We start from the raw sequence: 20,275 nt of genomic DNA, 5'->3' as shown, positions 1-20,275 counted from the left end.
GTCAGACGCTTAACCAACAGAGCCACTCAGGTGCCCTCAATCTTCACTATTCCTTAAACCTACCGTGAATTTGCACCCTTCCCCACTGTCTGTAGAAGCAAATCCTCATCTTTCAAGCAAGGCCCAGCTTGAGGTCCCCATAAAGGTTTCTCTACCTTCTTCAGTAAGTATCAGTTGCTACACTGGTAAGATTATTTATCTGTCTACCTCGCTTTTATTTTCTTCTTAACTTACATTAATAGCTATCACATATGTCTGTCTATTCCCTTGAAAGGATAATATAATTCAACAGCAAGTCATGGTGTTTTATACCAAGTAGATGGTCCACACCAGTTTGCGAGCACTTTGCTCAATCTGTCATGTTCCTGATGGGGGAGGCAGGGATTTCAGGGTTTAGAAAACTGAGGTTATGTGACTCACCTAGAGTTATCAGCATCCTTGGGGAAAGTGATCAAAAATTCTTGAGGAAAAACTATGACTTTATCATACCAACTAGATGAGAGGTTATGAGGAAGTAAGCTTTGAAGCAATATCTAAATCAAGTTAGGAAGACAGATTTGGGAAATCAAAGAAGAATGCTCCTTAACTACGAGAGAGAAAAAATTATAAATGAAGTAAAAAATAGAGTAACATTTTTAATTATTGTTAAGAAGAGGTCCTTAAAATGTATAATCAATTTTAACCTGAAATAAAAGGCTGGAAACCCACAAAACAATTTCAGAAGAGGTAAGGCAATACTGAAGTGATTAAAGGAAAAAATTTTGGTGGAATGCACTGGGCTCTCTGAAAACCACATACAACTTCAACGCAAACCGGTCAGGGTGAAAAATGAGACTTTAGTATGGCCCCTTAAACCAAGGAAAACGCCACCCAAACTATCGGTTGCAAATCTTCCTAAAGATAAAGCTGACTTTATCTTCATCGTGAAATTAATTTCTTTGACAGTTTTATAACAGAGTCACAGCTAACTTTAAAATATTCAGGATCTCTAAACAAAAAAAAAGTGTTTTATACACTGCTGTCTGAAGGGAACTGTACTTCACAAACAGTAAGAATCTGTGTACAGTTTGTTCAGCTACGTGAGATGTAGATCTTTGACCCTCTCTCTTATTTAACAGTCATAATTACTACAGGTTGAAAGGAGTTTTCCATTTCCATGACCTTTAAAATTTATTAGGTTACTGCTCATTTATCTAGAGAAGAAGTTATTATTTATAATCTACAATGAAAAACCACTCAGATCTCCTGACCCTTTTAACCACGGAACCACTTGATGTCATCTTTAGGGAGATGCAAGTATGGGTGATTCGAAGAAAAGATCATGAGCACCTCAGAAGCAGCAGGAGGGAGCCCCGGGGCCCAGGGAACACAGCATGTTCCTCCCAATGCTGAAAGCTTCTGGTGTAAGCCGTGCACACCCACTTAATGGGAATACGGTGGGGGAAAAAAGTCCCTAAATCATCAACTGACAAGATCCTGGTCTGGGAAGCTTCCATAGGACAAGTTAACAGTTGCACTATGTCTGACAAAATGAAAACTGTTTCCCGATAAGAGAGACAACAACCTTCTCTGGAGTAATCTGGGACAGCAAGTCACCTAAAGCACACGGAGAGTGAGGCTGGAAGAGATGAGTCCAGTGTGAATGAGATTACGGGTGGCATGGCAGGCTCAGGCATTTGTGACAAGGACGTGATAGGATCAGGCTGCCTTGAATAGAACCAGAGCAACAGCAAGAAGGGCAGATGAAAGGAAGGAGCATTCGAGGAGAGGCCAGATAAGAAATTATCTCAGTAGTCAAGGCTAAAGATGACCCAGAAGTTGGGATGGAAAGAGACATCCCTAGAGGCGCTGGGGTAGCGCAGCGTCCTGATCTTGATCTCGGCTCAAGTCACGATCTCACAGTTAGTGAGTTGCAGCCCCGCACTGGGCTGTGCGCTGATGGCACAGAGCCTTTTTGGGATTCCGTCTCTCCTTCTCTCTGCCCTTCTCTCACTTGTGTCTCTCAAAAAATAAATAAATAAAATAAATACATAAACTTTAAAATAATTTAAAAACTTAAAAAAAAAAAAAAGGGAGAGAGATCCCTAATAAACAGGAAACAGTGACAATTACTCCATCAAAGTCAAAATAAGTCACACATACCCTGGGACAGCTACACTACGGAATACTGATAGTGGTGAAAAAAGAAGAAGCTAAAGCTTATGGAAATGAAAAACATGTTGCAGGACAAAACAACTTACAGAAAAAGGTACAACATGACCTCATTTAACTAAATAGAGTGAATGCCTGGAAACAGGCCTGAAAGGGCTGACAATGCACTGTTACCAATGACTACTCTGGCAGGAGCATAAGGACTTTGTATTCTCCGTGCATTTTCTAAACCTTTTTAAAGAAGACATCCACATATTACTGCATAATGTAAAATAAACTTGAAACAAAAACTATTTAGGAGGAATGAAAAAACCAAGTATCAGCCTCTAGAAAACAGAAGTTCCAAGGCTCCTTTACGGTCTTATCTCTCCTTCATCAAACCTATGCAGGTAACAGGGACTTGGTCACCCATCACCATGGTGGGAGGAGGAGGGCCTTCCTCATCAAGCATGGGTGGCAGAGTTGCCGTGGTGGCTGCTCCAGCGTAGGAGGGGTCCCACGGGCTCTTACCTTCTTCCTGGTCTTAAGTGTCTTTTTGCCTCTATCACATGCCAGATTTGAATGGCGTGGAGTTGGGAGTTGAAGGCCTGACAGCAGGCTGTGAGTTGGCTTGATTCTTGGCCTTTTAGGCTAACCCAGGTCAGATAAAGGAGTTCTAATCCATGGGGTCTAGCCTAAAAAGTTCCACATTTCCCTTTGGGGCTGTTAGCAATTGCCAGCTGGCAGTAAAATAGCTGTTTGGCCTCATTTTGTTCTATGTGCACACACTCACATACACCCACTAAGGAATGAGCTGGGGAAAGATGAATGACAGGCCAGTATGCCCAGGTTCCCTGGATAAATATAAATATAACATAATGCCAGCTTCCTCTCATTCTTTAATACTCCTTTTTGATATAACTAACATCGAGATTGGCTAAACCTTTAACTGAGGTGATTGTGGTCATTTAGACCACCACAATGATTGTGATGTCATTTAGATGTAATCACTGGAATCCTTTACACCAGATGCCACTGATGGACTTTTTATTACATACTTTAACTTTTTTAATGTTTTTTTAGGGGCACCTGGGTGGCTCATGATCTCACGGTTCATGAGTTCAAGCCCCGCATCAAGCTCTGTGCTGACAGCTCAGAGGCTGGAGCCTGCTTCAGGATTCTGTCTGTCTGTCTGTCTCTCTCTCTCTCTCTGCCCTTCCCCTGCTCACTCTCCCTCTCTGTCTTTCTCTCTCTCTCTCCCTCCCAAAAATAAATATTAAAAATATATATATTCAATGTTTTTTAGGTTTATTTATGTAGGTAATCTCTAAACCCAACATGGGGCTCAAACTCATGACCCTGAGATCAAGAGCAGTGTGCTCTACTGACTAAACCAGCTAGGTGCCCCTTTTACTGTAATTTTTTAAAAATTTTTAACCATGGCAAAAAACAAAATGTATCATCTTAACCATTTATAATTCAGCAGTGTTAAAAATATTCATTGTTATGCCACCAATCTCCAGAATTTTTCCATCTTGCAAAACTGAAACTCTGTCCCCTTGAACAACTCCCCATTTCCCTCTCCTGCTAGCCCCTGGCAACCACTAGTCTACTTTCAGCTTCTATGAATTTCACTACTCCAGGTACCTCATGTAAGTAGCATCATATACTATTTGTCTTTTTCTGACTGGCTTATTTCACTCAATATAAAGTCCTCGAGGTTCATCCTTGTTCTGGCAGGTGCCAGAATTTCCTTCCGTTTTACTGACTGGCTATTCACATAAACCGGGACCAAAGCGTTGGTACTTGAAACATGCTCCTGAAAGGAATAATGTGTGCCTTAACTGACCTGGTCTAGTGTTTGCACAATTCCATGCCACTGGGGCTAAGCCTGGCGACCTGCCCAGAACTGCAACGGTGCTCTCCCCTCAGACTTCAGAGACCCACCCCTGATGCTGAAGGGGCTGCAGGACATGAAGGAACCCTTTCCCCCACGCTTTGCATGTGTGCTTCATCAAATACCATAACTAGATGATCTATTTCTAAAACTAGGCAAATAGGTTTTTCCATTAGACTTAGCCCACAAGGTCAGGTATAGGAGCTGATTCAGGGAAGTATCACTATTCACATAAGATCATGGCAAGGATATTTCCTGGGCCTAGGAGGTCAAGAATACCGTTGTTGCAGGAGGAACAGATGCAGGAGGAGAGCCAAAGAGAGAGCTTCCACTATCGGCATCATCTTCAAAGAGGAGTGACACTCTCTGGGTCTTCTTTTGGCTATACAATCAAGCAAAAGGTCAAATTAAAGGCAAGTATGATTAAAAATATATATACAATATTCCTTCCAGGCCATACTTACAGGAACCCACCTATCACCAAAACACCCAAGACATCTGCTGACCTTACGTAGTTGAAAGCAAATGAGAAAAACTTTTGAAGTAGGTGCCATTTGTGTCTAGCAAATCATCAGTCTGTCTCTCATCCTTATGTGGAAGAGTTCAGGAGCCTTCTCTACTTGTCCCTTTGATTCACTGTAGGAGCACTAACTGTTAGCTTTGCAAGTATTTAGTATACGTGCTACTGAAGCGAGCACTAGCTTTGCAAGTATTTAAAAGCATGTATGGGGATGCTGGGAGGAGAGGTAGGTTTGGAGTAAAAATACTACAAAGATTTGCATTATTCAATCTTATAAGGACCATTAGCTTTCTAGAATTCTCTAGATACACAGAAACGAGATCTCCAGCATTTGTTTCCAATAAAGAATATAGTGGGGTTGGGGCGGGGGGCGGGGAGCACCTGGCTGGTTCAGTCAGTAGAACATGTGACTCTTGATTCCAGAGTCATGAGCTCAAGCCCCATGTTGGGTGTGGAGCCTACTTAAAAACAAAACAAAACAAAACCAAAAACAGTGTGAAGTTAAAATATTGAGAGAAAGAGAGAGAGAGAATATACTGGGCCCTTTCAGCCACAGCTCTCCTCACCACCTTCCTCTAGCTGGTCTTCACCTACCTTCTCACCTAGATTCTGCCCTGGCTCCACAGAGAAGGTAGTCAATAAACAGAACAAATACTGATCAGAGCTTTTAAGGGACAGATATATGAAAGTGGAGAATCACAGGGAAGCTTAGCACTAGACATGGGGAATCCAGAACAGAAAACATTCTAACTACTCAAAGGTCAAGTTCCAGTTTTCACTACGTGATAAGGAATCATCCAATTAGCACACTACAGAATTACCAAAATAATGCAAACTTTAAATTCAATTTTAGCTAGCTAAAAGTAATACTAACACCTTATTTCAGCAAATTGTTTACCATCTATATCTACTTACGTTAGAATATAATTAACATACACACTAATAAGTATATGTATTATAACCTTTTCTGTAAGTTTAATTATCAGAAAGACACTAGGAAACTTATTCATTAGTTTAATACCGACTTCTGCCTATATCTTAAAAAAAAAAACAAAAACAAATACAAAAAAACTGTGATCCTTATCACAGACTAGGGAACAAAACTAACCAAATAGTTGAGTGCACTTAATTGGACGTATACACTAAAGAATGGTTAAACATTAAGACTATACCCTGAATAAGTCATAAAAGCAAAAAGCCAATTTTTAATGACACAGTACGGTAGTATCTAATATACCTTTATAGATATACACCAATAAAAATTTATATAAATTATAACCAAAACAGTTGAATTCTAGATGACGAGCAATCACTATATCAGATGCCTAAAGAATACCAGAAACCAAGGGGCGCCTGGGTGGCTCAGTCAGTTAAGCATCCAACTTCGGCTCAGGTCATGATCTTACAGTTTGTGGGTTCGAGCCCCGCATTGGGCTCTGGGCTGACAGCTTGGAGCCTGGAGCCTGCTTTGGATTCTGTCTCCTTCTCTCTCTGCCCCTGTCCTGCTTGAACTCTGTCTCTCTCTCAAAAATAAATAAAACACTAAAAAAAAAAAAAAAAAAAGAATGCCAGAAACCTCATTAAGCAACTATAGCAGGAAAATATCCCATGCATGATTTTCTGAACAAGCAATTTCTTTTTTTATTCTTAATGTTTATTTATTTTTGAGAGAGACAGAGTGTGAGCGGGGAAGGGGCAGAGAGAGGAGACACAGAATCTGAATCAGGCTCCAGGCTCTGATCTGTCAGCACAGAGCCCAATGTGGGGCTCAAACTCACAAACTGTGAGATCATGACCTGAGCTAAAGTCAGACACTTAACCAACTAAGCGTGAACAAGTAATTTTTTTTTAATTAAAAAAAAATTTTAATGTTTATTCATTTTTGAGACAATGCAAGAAACAGAGTGCAAGCAGTGGAGGGGCAGACAGAGGGAGACACAGAATCTGAAGCAGGCTCCAGGCTCTGAACTGTCAGCCTAGAGCCCGACGCGGGGCTCGAACTCACAAACCATGAGATCATGACCTCAACCAAAGTCGGATGCTTAACTGACTGAGCCACCCAGGCGCCCCATGAACAAGTAATTTCTAAAAAAAAAAAAAAAAAAAAAAAAAAAAAAAACACAGCAAAACACCAAACCAACCCACAAAAAATATGTGATGACAGATTCTGAAGGTAAGCTACAGAAAACTAGTTAGCTCTCTGGCCAGAGCTCTAATAGGAAACAACAGCCAGTCCTTAACGTTGGCTCTCACTCCACATACTCAGCAACTGCTGGTTAAGTTTGGCCCTCCCATGGAGATCTGTCCTCAGAAGAAAAATATGCTGCTCAGCGAACGAGGGTGTTTCTCATTATAAATAACAGGTTAAGTATTTTGATTTATTTGAAAGGTACAGACATGAGAAAACATTCAGATAACCACAGGGCCTATTGCCTAAACCAGGACATTTCTGAGAGTGAAAGGGAAATTTTTATTAGTCGTCATGCTGGAATGGCAGGCACAAACCAGGGCTGTCCAGGCAAGCCAGGACACCTAAGTGCCCAGCTAACCAGGCAGTATGTCACAACTCTGTTAAAGTCACAGAGCTTCTTTCTGTTTTCAGAATGGTTTTGAGATATAATTTACAAACCATAAAATCTACCCCTTTATAATATGCACTTCACTGGTTTTTATTTATTTATTTTAAAAAAAATTTTTTTTTCAACGTTTATTTATTTTTGGGACAGAGAGAGACAGAGCATGAACGGGGGAGGGGCAGAGAGAGAAGGAGACACAGAATCAGAAACAGGCTCCAGGCTCTGAGCCATCAGCCCAGAGCCTGACGCGGGGCTCGAACTCACGGACCGCGAGATCGTGACCTGGCTGAAGTCGGACGCTTAACTGACTGCGCCACCCAGGCGCCCCACTTCACTGGTTTTTAGTTACAGAGTTGTGCAACCATCACCACAATCTAGGTTCACAGTATTTCCATCAATCCAAAATGACGCCTCATGCCTGTTAACAGACTCAATTCTCCTCGCCCCAGGCAAACACTAATTTACTTTCTGTCTCCATAGATTTATCTGTTCTGGACATTATATACAAAGGGAACCATGCATGTGGTCCTCTGTGACTGGCTGCTTTCAATTAACACAATACGTAAGGTTCAACTATGTTGTAGCATGTATCAATACTTTATTCCTTCTTATTGCTGAGTCAGAGTTCATTGTATGGATAGAACATATTTTCTGCATCCTGTCGTCAGTTGATGGGATGTTTGGCATATTTCCACTTTCTGGCTTCTACGAATAATGCTACAATGAACAATCATATATAAGTGTTTGTGTGGACATGTTTTCATTTCTCTTGAGCATCTAGAATGAATGAAATTAAGTCCTAGAGTAACTCCGTATTTAACTTTTTAAGGAACTGCTGGACTGTTCCCCAAAGTGGCACCATTTTACATTCCCACCAGCATTGTGTGAGGGCTCCAATTCTTCCACCGTCGCAGACTATGAGTCTGGAGTTCTCTCTGGTCCAGCAAGAGAGCGGACGCAGAATTGAATATGAGAGAGGCTGATGTCCGGGAGGAGACACGAGCCCTGACAGGGGTTTTGTCTCTGTATTTATTGAGTTCACAAGATATTACCCACGTGGTGAACATGAAGAAAAAAAGATCTTACACACAGAGATGTGGAGAAAACAATCGGAAGTAATCATTAACTTGTGTGTATAAGAAGCAAAGGGTCTGGGGGACAAGTGGAGTTTGTGATCAAGGTACAACAGTATATTGGAGTCAGATGGAAAGTAATTTCCTACAGGCAATATAACAAGTTACTCGTGATCCCATTACAATAACTTGCTAGCTAACCTCGGGTGCTTTTGCCCTTGGTGGCGGTTTTCCGCCCTAAGCTTTTTTCTAACCCATTTCTGTAAATAGAACCTATTTCCCCACATTCCATATCCCCTCCTACACTTGCTATTGTCTGTAAAGCAACATGTTACAACACACCAATACAGCCCATGCTCAGTCTATGAAATATCCTGCTGGCTTTAGTTCAAGTATTCATGTGGACACCACCTAGATCAGCTAAGAATTACCAGCCACTGGTGTGACAAAGCACCGTTCTGCAAAGAATCATCCTCCTAACAGGATGTTTTTCAATGCTGAGCAGATTTCCATTCAAATGAGAAACTTAAGTAACCCAGACCAAACTTTACATTCTACAGGGCATCTCAGAGGAAAAACAAAAACAAAAGATAACAAGCTGCACTTAAATCCCTAACAAACTAAGAAAAATAATATTTAGGAGTTAAAAAAAATAATTAGAAGAAATTAGGTAAATCTGCTAACAAAAACATTTCCCAGTATTGGGGGAAAATACCTTATAAGTGAAAATTAAACACATTCTCCTTTGTATAACTACTAGGTAATGAATGATCATGTCACCCCCAAGTAACTGACATCTTATGTATCAAATACCTTTACTTATTACCACAGACACTGGCTAAATGATTTCTTACAATGACTACCTCACCTGTCCTTAGCAACAGCAAACAGATCATCTTCATCATCCTCCTCAAAGAGGCTGGTCTTTTTCACAGCCTTAGCCTCCTGCTCCTGATTGGTCCCAGAGCCCCTTAGTTCTCCTTTAGATCTGTTGTCAGACGCTGAGTTCATCTGTGAATCAGTAACATTCCACTGGTCCTTAAAATATAAAATATATATTAAAACCCAGTGACCATTCAGACTAAGGAACCTGGAAATAAAATAAAATTTAAGTTCCATTAAATTGTATTTACACTAAATACTTAATCAAGTACATCACTCTTGAAGAGAACTCATGACTGGGACTTTCCTCTGAACTCAAATCTAGACAGCTGGGTTCTTTGACCTCGCAAACTTTCTGCCTTCCTCCTCCATCACTACACTATGTTTCTCCCCTCTATGGTCCTATTCTGGGTTAGGAAAAGGGACGTTGTCTACCCTTAGGAGATTCAAAATTATTTATAAAGAAATTGAGAAGACGAATGTCAAAAAAAAAAAAAATCAAGAGCACTCAACTTTGGAGGAAAATTATACATTTCGATTCAAAAATCCTGAAGCAGACTGGACAAAAATGTATAGAACGCTCACGCAATGCACATATAAACAAGACACAATGAAAGATGCTGGTGACCCCTTCCATCAACAAAAGTCTGAAGTTGACCTTTAGAAAGCATTTAGGGGAACCCCACTTGGCTATGCTCTCACCTCTTGGAACTCCTGAACACTTACATAAGTGGTCCTTTGGTCTCTATACAGTCTAGAGCTTCTCCAATCAAAGTGGGGTCCACAACCAGCAGCATGTGTCATACAGAATTCTGGTTTGATTCCAGACTTTCTGAATCAGAACCTGCATTTGTTAACAGGATGCCCAGGTGATTTCTTCACATGTTATGGTCTGAGAAGTGCTCCTCTAGGGCAGTAAGGCTCAAGAGTGACTATACACTGGAATTCCCAGGACAACTTTAGAAAATTCCAAGGACAGACCATCTGCCAAACTACTTAATTCAGAATCTCCAGCCCTGGAATTCAGTAAGAGTACTCTTTAAAGTTCTCCAGCCGATTCCAATGGGTAGCCAAGGTTGAGAATCACTGTTCTAGAACACTGGGTATCTTTACTCAGCCAAGTACTGTTGCTCCCAGCTTTAGCTAATATGGTTGACCCCTGAACAACACGGGTTTGAAATGCACATGGATTCTTTTCAATAAATATATGTACGGTATCATTAATATATTTCCCTTCCTTATGATTTTAACGTTTTATTTCCTCTAGCTTACTTTATTTTAGGTATAGAATGTATGATACATAAAACATGTAAAATATGTGTTAACCAACTGTCTACATTATTGGTAAGGATTTTGGTCAACAGTAGACTATTAGTAGTTAAGTTTCTGGAGAGCCCAAAGTTATACATCAATTTTCAACTGCACAGGAAGTCAGTACCCCTAAATTCCCACATTGTTCAAAAGTCAATTTTGTTTTCGTTTTCCCTAAATCATTATAATACTGTGGTAGGAAAATTTCCACTTATGGTTGCCCATTACTATAGGGAGAACAATGACTAACAATGCTAGGAAGAAAAAAATAGAAAATCCATGATAAATTCTGTTGGAATAGAAAAAGCAAATTATGTTGTGTCATTTTAAATTACTTCCAATAAAAAACATTGATATAGCTACAGTTTCTCCATCCACATCATACCCTCATAATTTTCTTACAATGTTAAAATAAAGAAGAGCAATTATTGTAATGCAAGAAGATTTTTAGTATTTTTAATTTTTTTTTTTTTTTAACGTTTATTTATTTTTGAGACAGAGAGAGACAGAGCATGAACGGGGAGGGTCAGAGAGAGGGAGACACAGAATCTGAAACAGGCTCCAGGCTCTGAGCTGTCAGCACAGAGCCCGACGCGGGGCTCAAACTCACAGACCATGAGATCACGACCTGAGCCGAAGTCGGCCACTTAACCAACTGAGCCACCCAGGCGCCCCGATTTTTAGTATTTTTAAATTTATTTTTGAAAGAGACAGAAAGAGAAAACATACATACAAGCAGGGAAGGCACAGAGAGAGATGGGGACAGAGGATCTGAAGCAGGCTCTGTGCTGACCAGAGAGAGCCCAACGTGGGGCTCGAACTCACGAACCGTGAGATCATGACCTGAGTGAAGTCGGACGCTCAACCAACTGAGCCACCCAAGCACCCCAGGGAAATTTGTAATGCTCAGGGTTTTGTTTTGTTTTTTTAATTTTTAAAAATGTTTTATTTATTTTTGAGAGAGAAAGCATGGGGTTAAAAGGGACAGAAGGGGGGGGGGGGGGGACAGAGGATCCAAAGCGGGCTCTGCACTGATAGCAGCAAGCTCAATGCAGGGCTTGAACTCACAAACCGTGAGATCATGACCTGAACCAAAGTCAGATACTCAACAAAATAAGCCATCCAGATGCCCCAAATGCTCAGGGTTTTCAAAGTCTTTTTCTGTACAGCTAAATTAGCAGCTAAACCCTATTCACTAGTGGCTTTGCTAACTTGTATCTAGATAGCAAATGAAAATATTAAGACTCATATGAAAGGGGGGCGGGTGCCTAAGTAGCTCAGTCGGTTAAGCATCTGACCTTGCCTCAGGTCATGATCTCGCGGTTTGTGGATGTGAACCCCATTTCATGTTCAGTGCTGACAGCTCAGAGCCTGCAACCTGCTTCGGATTCTGTGTCTCTCTCTTTCTCTGCCCCTCCCTCTCTTGTGCTCTGTTCTCTCTCTCTCAAAAATAAACACTAAAAAAAAAAAATAAAAAATAAAGACTCATAAAAAAGAAGTTAAGCTTGCATAAATATTACATGTCTAGCTATAATTCTTGATACTGAAACATAAGGATCATTTAACAATATAAAATAAGGCCTAGGGGTGCCTGGGTGGCTCAGTCAGTTAAGCATACAACTCTTGATCTTGGCTCAGGTCATGATCTTATGGTTCATGAGATTGAGCCCTATGTTGGGCTCTGTGCTGACAGCATGGAGCCTGCTTGGGATTCTCTCTCTCCCTCTCTCTCTCTCTCTCTCTGCCATTCTCTTGCATGTGCGTGCACTTTCTCTCTCAAAAATAAATAAAAAGAGTTTTTAAATAAAATAAAATAAAATAAGGCCTAACTCATGTGAATTAGCATATGTTATAATTTGAGGGGCATACTTATTTTATTCTCAACTGTCATGAAAACATTAACCTTTAAACTAAATACCTTTCTTCCAGAAAAAGAAGAGACAGTTTTGTGAACATAGTCTTTGGTAACTGAACTTCACTGGATATAAAACAGGTATAAAAAGAAAATATTTAGCAGCTGTAACTTTTTTTTTCAATGTTTATTTATTTATGAGAGACAGAGAGAGATAGCACACGAGTGGGGAAGGGGCTGAGAGAGAAGGAGGCACAGATTCTGAAGCAGGCTCCAGGCTCTGCGCTGTTAGCACAGAGGCCAATGTAGGGCTCGAACCCACAAACCATGAGATCATGACCTGAGCTGAAGTCAGACGCTTAATGCTTAACCACCCAGGCATCCCAGGATAGCTGTAACTCTTAAATCCCATCAAACAACTTCCTGCTCTTCTCCAGGAGAAACTTGCAACCCACCTCCTCATCACTGCTGAATAATAAGGCAGATGCTTTCTTTCTGGAGGGCTCAGAAGGCTTTGCTTTCTCTTGGCTCTGAGTTAGAAGAGATGATGTCTGCTTCTTAGCAGCTGTTGCCCCAAAAAGATTATCCTAGAAAAACAAATGACAGAAGAGTATGACAACTTCATACACATAAAACAAAACACTTCGATCTTCCATGTCAAATTGTTAGAGAATAAATCTCTAGTCAGGTACAGAATATGTATAACACCTTGGAAAGAAAAAAAAAAAAATCACAAAATGCCAGTAAATCCCACTTCTCTCTTATGTATATACCTAAAATAACAGTCTACTATCTTCTCTCACTGTATTCTCCATTCACAGAAGGGAAACAGACCACATGGAACTCAAAGGCAAAACACTTGGGAAGGAGCAGGAGGAGGGTAACTTGAGGATAAGAACACAGAACGAGGAAGAAATCCGGCCCCACTCAGGCCCGCTGTGGTTGGGCCCTGTATGTTCACTAGGGAGACCAGTACAACCCGTGTGGCAGCCAACAAGTTGGACCTTTCTATGAATTAGAAACCAGAGCAATGGATTATTAACAATAAAGAGAAATAGGGAGCTCTTTCCACTCTTCCATACCTACCGAAGTCACACACCTGGGACAGAGGGAAGGCATGACTTGTGTTTCTGGTTAATTTTAAAAAGACAACACAAACTTAAGAAATAATTTACCAGATATAATCACTGGCCTACTGAAGAGTTGATTCTCATAGGTTGAATGGCATTTGCCAAGTTTTGTATAGTCAGGTATTCCCAAAGTATCTATTAAGGGATTTTCACTAAGGTAATAGAAACAAAATCATCAGAGGGCCTGAACCCAAGTTAGAAGAACACTCTCAACAATATAATACAGCAGGTGAATAATCCTGATATGTAAAAATTCAATGAAAGGAGCCTTTAAGCAGGGTAGAGTATGGGAAAATAAGGAAAGGCCGTGCCAAAAATGAACTGGCATCCGATGGGGATACTAACGGCAAGAGCTAATATTTCCGATGTGCCAGGTACAGTGTCAAGAGCTGTACATTAGTTGTGTTGGCTGCTACAATGACCCTATACTCTATTAGGCTATATTAGGTTCAGGAGGTTGAAGTTACTTGCCCAAGGTCCCTGATTTGCAAGTGAAAGCAGGGGTCTGGTGCCAAAGCCCATGAGCTTGGCCACGGCACAGTACTGCGTAAGAGGGAAGATTTGGTTTGTCTTCCCTCTTATTTCTTTCCCCCACTTTGCTCTCTCATGCAGGGCAGGAAAGAAAAACAAGGTGAGGACATGGCCATCTTCTCCTATTCCTGCTTTGTCCAAGACGTTGTGGATCGCTGCGTATAACAAAGATCCACCCTCTTTATTTCTTACAGGTAGATTTTTAAAATGAAATCTACAAAGCCTTCCACAAGAGCTGGGCCAAGAATCTAATGTCCTGCCCATTGTACAGCTAAGAGGACTCAAGAAAGGAATCACTGAGACAAAAACTAAATATTTTTGTTATGTGAGCCTCAGATAGTTTGCCTCCCTATCACCTTGTTCTACTGTATGAGCCTCTGACTAGAAATCTACATCAGCAATGGTTTTCTACTCCTCAAAAACTTATTTATCTTGCACTACAGTAACAATGTTTACCTCTTCATCTTCATCATCAAAAAGCGAGACCGACGTGGGGAGTTTGCTAGGCAGGAGAGATCCCTCTTTTGACTTACTCACATTTTGTGAAGAAAACAAATCCTGTTGGATCAAGATTAAAGTTCCTGGTTAACAAGACAGACCACATTCTTTGAAGTATCAATTAAACATAAAACACTGAAGACTATAATATAATGGCTGCGTGAGTCTAGGTCTCTTCGTGACAGAGAAAGTGGCTGAGAACACGTGTCAGTTTCTCCTAGCAGAGTGCAGCACAGAACCCACATGTGAGAAAGAAGATGCCACCATAGAACTCCAGGTGGCCTCACTGGAGGTTTCTATACTCCCACGTGGACATTTTCCAATCAATCTCTTATTGTGCTAAAAAAGTAGCAAAGACTTCCTTTTTTTGTCCTAAGAATCAGAATGATGAAACAGATTCAATACTGGAAATAGAGACTAGATTCCCAAATTACTGGATTTAGGACTTTGCTTTATTTACTAACACCCTCTTCTCCTCTTAGAAGAGTATTATACTGTTTCTTTCAAATAAATACGAATTCATATTTTATTTTAAAATGTTTGGTATTCTACTTGAACTATAGCTAAGAGATGTTGCAAAAGATCTGGTAGACTCTAAAATAAACTTCCAAAATGTGATGGTGTCAGCCTATGATACAAACTGAGCTGCATGAATTAGAAACATAAAATGGGACACCTATTCCCTTAGGACAGGAACGTGAATACACAAGAGCCAGACAATTAAATAGCACAAGAACATAGTTTCTAAGACCTCTCTGGATAATTTCTTTTTATTATGGAATCCACATCTACTCTCAAACATAGACCTAAAGATTTCATTAACTGAGAAGAACTCTTCTCGGCCCAATGGATTCGCCTGGACCCCATGGAGTTCCACGGGTTGGCTGAGGTAAAGAGACCACATAGGGGGAGCTACAGGCTCCCACGCCTCTCCTGCATTTTACACACTAGCAAGATTGCATTTCAGGAAAGATTTCACTGCACTGCTTCACTTTTTCTTGCCCAGGCACTCTGATAGTACCCAATAAAGACAATCTATGACTGTGTACATGGGACAAAGGCTTTGGTGGTGGTTATGAAACCTGTCTCCAAATTCTTTTATACTCCTGCCATCAACAAGTGGAGTCTGCATTCCTGCTCTTAAACCCTGGCGGGCCTTTGTGACTGCCTCAATAATGCTGCCATCCAGGGCTCGGTTACAAAAAGCCACACAGCCTCTGCACAGCTCTCTGAGGAATCTCACTTTGAAGCCCTGCGCCACCCCTGAGAACCCACCTTCCCTGAAGCTGCCATGCTAGGAGACCACATAGAGATAGAGAGGGGTGCCCCGAAAGCCCCAGCTGTCTGAGTCTTTCTCACCCAGGTACCAGACGTATGAGGATTCTCAGCCCAGCCACCTTCAGACTGGAAGCATGTGAGAGACCCTAAGTGAAAAGCGCCTAGCTGAACCCAGTCCACTTCTAGAACCGTAAGAGATCATAAAACTTACTGGGGTTGTCAGCTACTAAGTTTTGGAGTGATTTATCTCACAGTAATAAGGAACTGGAACACCTTTTAAGTCACGGAAATTGCTCACATTTGGTTTCTTCATGTAATCGACAACTATTTGTTGGCTTCTCAAGTGCCAAGCACTAGTCTAGGTGTATGAGGAGGAAACAAAATGCCCTGCCCTCATGCAGATCATTCTAGCTTATTCTCAGCTTATCTGAGACAACCCACAAGCACACAGGAAGTGTCACATGGCAACACATACCGTGAAGCACAGAACGGAAGAGAGGGCAAGGAGTGCAGCGTGGCACATGCTAGCAGGTTTGTAATCATGCAAAGGGCCATTGGGGGAGACCTCAAAAAAGAACTATAGAAAGTAAGGAAGCAAGGCGTCCAGTTTCTGGGAACAGCACTCCCAGAGGGCAGGGGTCAGTGTGGTTGTGCTTGATGAGCAGGAGGCTGGGAGTGTGGATGAGACCAGAGTGTGAGGCCCCAACATGCCGTGCCAATGGGTCAGGAGTTTGGCTTAACTGGAGTCTGGTTAATTCCTATCTTCTGTACACTGCCGTCAATGAAATATAAGCCTCACAGGTTTTATTTACATCACTGGCAATCACTCCACTTCCAAAGATTTGTTCGTCCATCCTAGCTGTTAGTGCAAAGTAATCGTAAGAGCTTACACCAGAGTTTACAATTTCCTGAAATTACACGTAAATTTCTGCCGTGTCCACACATTTTTCTATGAAGAGGATTTGTTACATTCTCAGACAGGTCTCTGATCCCCTAAAGGCCTAGACTAAAATTCGTTCTCAAAGAACCTAGGCCTGTGAGAGTCAGATAAAGCAGTGACACTTCTGAGAGCTGATGCTGTTCCACCGGAAAGAGGTTTCTAGGCAGGAGCCTGTGAGGACCGAGGCTGGCAGCAAGCACTGCCCGCCCACACTGTTCCTGGTCATAAGAGGCTATGCCAGAATACATAACACTATGGCACTATGCCCACCACTCAGTGAGACTACTGAAAAGAAAATGGTATGTCGATTCCTGTTAAAAGCATCTCACTCATTGTGGATCAACAAAGAGCCTTCAATTTGAGCCTCCTGAACAGAGTATTTTCCTCCCATGAGATGTACTGGATTCAACACCCCTAAGAGTGAAAAGCATCACTCTAAACATGGGTTTTCAAGATATTAATTTCAGGGGCGCCTGGGTGGCTCAGTCGGTTAAGCAGCTGACTTCGGCTCGGGTCATGATCTCGTGGTCCGTGAGTTCGAGCCCCATGTCGGGCTCTGTGCTGACAGCTCAGAGCCTGGAGCCTGCTTCAGATTCTGTGTCTCCCTTTCTCTCTCTCTGTCCCTCCCCTACTTGTGCTGTCTCTCAAAAACGATAAATGTTAAGAAAAAAAAAAATAATTTCTAATGTCATACCCAAGGACTAATTCCCAGAACTAAGAAAGAGAATTCCTTACCTCAGAGTCCTCTTCGTCTGAAAATAAACCTTTTTGAGTCTTTGTTTCTGACAAGGGCTTGGGACTTTTGTTGGAAGGTTGGGTAACCTTTGATGGGAAAAAAAAAAACAAAAACAAAAACCTGAGAGTTAACAAACAAGAGAACTGGAAAGGAGGGTTTATTCACACGTTCACGTAGAAAACACTCTGAGTCTCTGCTAGGATAAGGCACTAGGCCGTGTGCCAAGGGAAAAACGATGCTGCGGACCTAAAACATGTATCAAATTTGTACAAAGAATTAATGCAAAAGAAGTTTCACAAGAAAGAATTTAAAAACTGGTATAAGTTAGGAAAGAAGACAGAAATAGCTCCCTGATAAATCTTTCAGGACAAAGCCTGGATGCAGGAGATAGTACAGGCACGGACACTGCAGACAGAGGGAACCGCATGAGAAGAGAAGAACAAGTTGAGACAGAGGGCACATCTGTTGGATCAACAGACTGGGGTAGAACAGACTGCCTACCTACAGTGCGCAAATGGCACATGTATGATTGGAGCCAACGTAGGAAGGTAGGCCACCCTAGGAACCTGCTGCGTTCTGAATGTGGGGACCTAGGTGGTCAGCAGTGGGAAGGTGAGGGTTTCACAGTGAGGACACACAAGATGTGCTTTAGAAAGAGGATGGATCAGGGCACCTGGCTCGATCAGTCAGAAGACCATGCGACTCTTGATCTTAGGGTCGTGAGCGTGAGCCCCACAATGGAAGTAGAGATTACTTAAAAATAAGTAAATGAATCAAGTTTAAAAAAGGGAGGAGGGAACGGGAGGGGGGGGCAGGGAAAGACAGATCTAACCATGGAAGATACTAAGGAAAGGGACAGCAGCCAAAAGAGCTTTAAAGCTGATGGGGATGCATCTGGTTGGCCAAATACAGGTTCATTTCAGTATCAAAAAAACAAAACACAAAAAACCCCAAAAAACAAACAAAATGATGCTAATAGTTTATAATAGGTTGAATAGCATCCATGATCCTATAGGGATAACTAAAAAAGCAGGAAAGAGGGAGAGAAAGCTCTTCTCTTCTGTTTGGAAAAATGTCAGCTCATGTAGAAGAAAGGAGAGAATTGGAAAAACATCCTTTGGCACCCCTTAACGTGATTCAGGAAAAGATCATCAATAGATCATCCAACAAAGTGCTCAATTCCATCAAGTGCTCAATCTAGGTGGTAGGCGTTTGGGTGTTCACTATATTCTTCTTTCACCTTTGCTGAATGTTGCACGATCTTAAGACACCATACACTTGAAAGGAAACACCACTTCCCTCTGGGTTCCAGATGAATTAACAAGATGTCCCAGGACAACACTTAACAAGACTTAACTACATTAAGTCTTCTTTCCCGCTCACCTTTTTTTCTGCCCTTGCTTTTTTTTCATCTGTCTGATTCACAGTGGCTTCTGGCAAAGCAGCTGCTTTTTCTTTGAACAGGTCTCCTTCCTCATCATCAAAGATACTGGCAGTGGATTTGACTTTGTCTTTAGAAAAGATACCACGGCACAAAATTATACTAAGGTCAAAAATCCCACCACTAAATTCACAGATTAAAAATCCTCCCCAGGGTGTCTGGGTGGCTCAGTTGGGTAAGCGGCTGACTTCAGCTCAGGTCATGATCTTGCGGTCCATGAGTTCGAGCCCCGCATCGGGCTCTGTGCTGACAGCTCAAAGCCTGGAGCCTGCTTTGGATTCTGTGTGTCACTCCCTCTCTGCTCCTCCCCTGCTTGTGCTCTCTCTCCGTCTCTCAAAAATAAATAAATGTTAAAAAAAAATTTTTTAATAAAGTAAAAAAAAAATCCTTCCCTCCCAAGAAGTAAATAGAAAATTATTTTTTTTTATTAGTTATTATGAAGCAATTTGAAGTGGATTACATTGGATTTTTCAAAGAACACAAAAGAGCCCAAATGAAACACAGGACCAATGATTTAACCACCTGGCTCATACACTCATCCAAGCAGCCAGCATCTTATGCTTAGAGTAGCTTGGACTAGCATAAAAGGTAAATACAGACCTAAAGAAAGAAAGATTATTTAAGAAGCAACCACCCAAAAAAAAAAAAAAAATTGGGGGGTGGGGGCACTTGGGTGGTTCAGTTGGTTAAGCATCCGACTCTTGATTTTGGCTCAGGTCATGATCTCAGTCATGAGATGGAATCCCATGTCGGGCTCTGCGTTGGGCATAGAACCTGCTTGGGATTCCCTCCACCCCAGCCTTTCCTTCTGCCCCTCCCCCGCTTCCATGCCCTCTCTCGCACACTCTCGCTCCCTCTCAAAAATAATAATAATAATTAAACAACAACAACAAAAGAAGCAACCGTCCTAGGAATCTGTGAAGTGAGGGTTGGCTCCTCTTTGTAAAAAATCAAACTACTGGGTGCCTGGCTAGCTCAGTCAGTAGAGCATGTGGCTGTTGATCTCATGGTTATGAGTTCAAGGCCCATGTTGGGTGTAGAGATTACCTAAAAATAAAATCTTTAAAAAATAATAATAAATAAATAAAAATTAAAAGTCAATCTACAGGGGCATACAAAAGCAAATACTACTGGAATCTCCCCCATAACTCCACCTGCCCACCCAAACAAGACGACCACTGGGAACACACACATCTAATTCCCCCAGAGGATATGCTAGCATACTCACTTTAGTGATTCACAGGTAAGGCTATAAATGACAACATGATTCTAATAACAGGTCTTAGGATTTATGTTTTTCACTTAATCTGCCTAGCGAATCTTCCCATGTTAACATATACAGACTTCATTCTTTTTAACACTTCACCAAATTCCACTAAACAAGAGAACCGTAATGTAACCTAGGGATGAGCACCTGGGGAGTTTCTGACCTTTCACTACCAGGAGCACTGCTGCACTGATTGAGCTGTGCATCACCGAA

The 20,275-nt window shown here is 41.5% G+C and overlaps 1 protein-coding gene across 6 annotated transcripts in view; it reads right to left on the bottom strand.

Moving 5' to 3' along the window:
- Window positions 1-20,275, bottom strand: part of WASHC2A (WASH complex subunit 2A) — a 61,377-nt gene that overhangs the window by 15,439 nt on the left and 25,663 nt on the right. For all 6 annotated transcript variants that reach the window (XM_047825265.1, XM_047825266.1, XM_047825268.1 and 3 more), the window contains exons 16-21: window positions 18,738-18,865; window positions 17,354-17,440; window positions 14,359-14,460; window positions 12,697-12,828; window positions 9,065-9,234; window positions 4,307-4,409 (exon numbers count right to left, since the gene is read on the bottom strand). In XM_047825265.1, the coding sequence (XP_047681221.1) occupies window positions 4,307-4,409; window positions 9,065-9,234; window positions 12,697-12,828; window positions 14,359-14,460; window positions 17,354-17,440; window positions 18,738-18,865 (722 nt within the window). The remainder of the gene's footprint in view (window positions 1-4,306; window positions 4,410-9,064; window positions 9,235-12,696; window positions 12,829-14,358; window positions 14,461-17,353; window positions 17,441-18,737; window positions 18,866-20,275) is intronic.

The sequence above is a fragment of the Prionailurus viverrinus genome, chromosome D2 (genome assembly GCF_022837055.1).
Source record: "Prionailurus viverrinus isolate Anna chromosome D2, UM_Priviv_1.0, whole genome shotgun sequence".
Lineage (NCBI taxonomy): Eukaryota > Metazoa > Chordata > Mammalia > Carnivora > Felidae > Prionailurus > Prionailurus viverrinus.
This window is presented reverse-complemented; position numbering and strand designations above follow the sequence as displayed.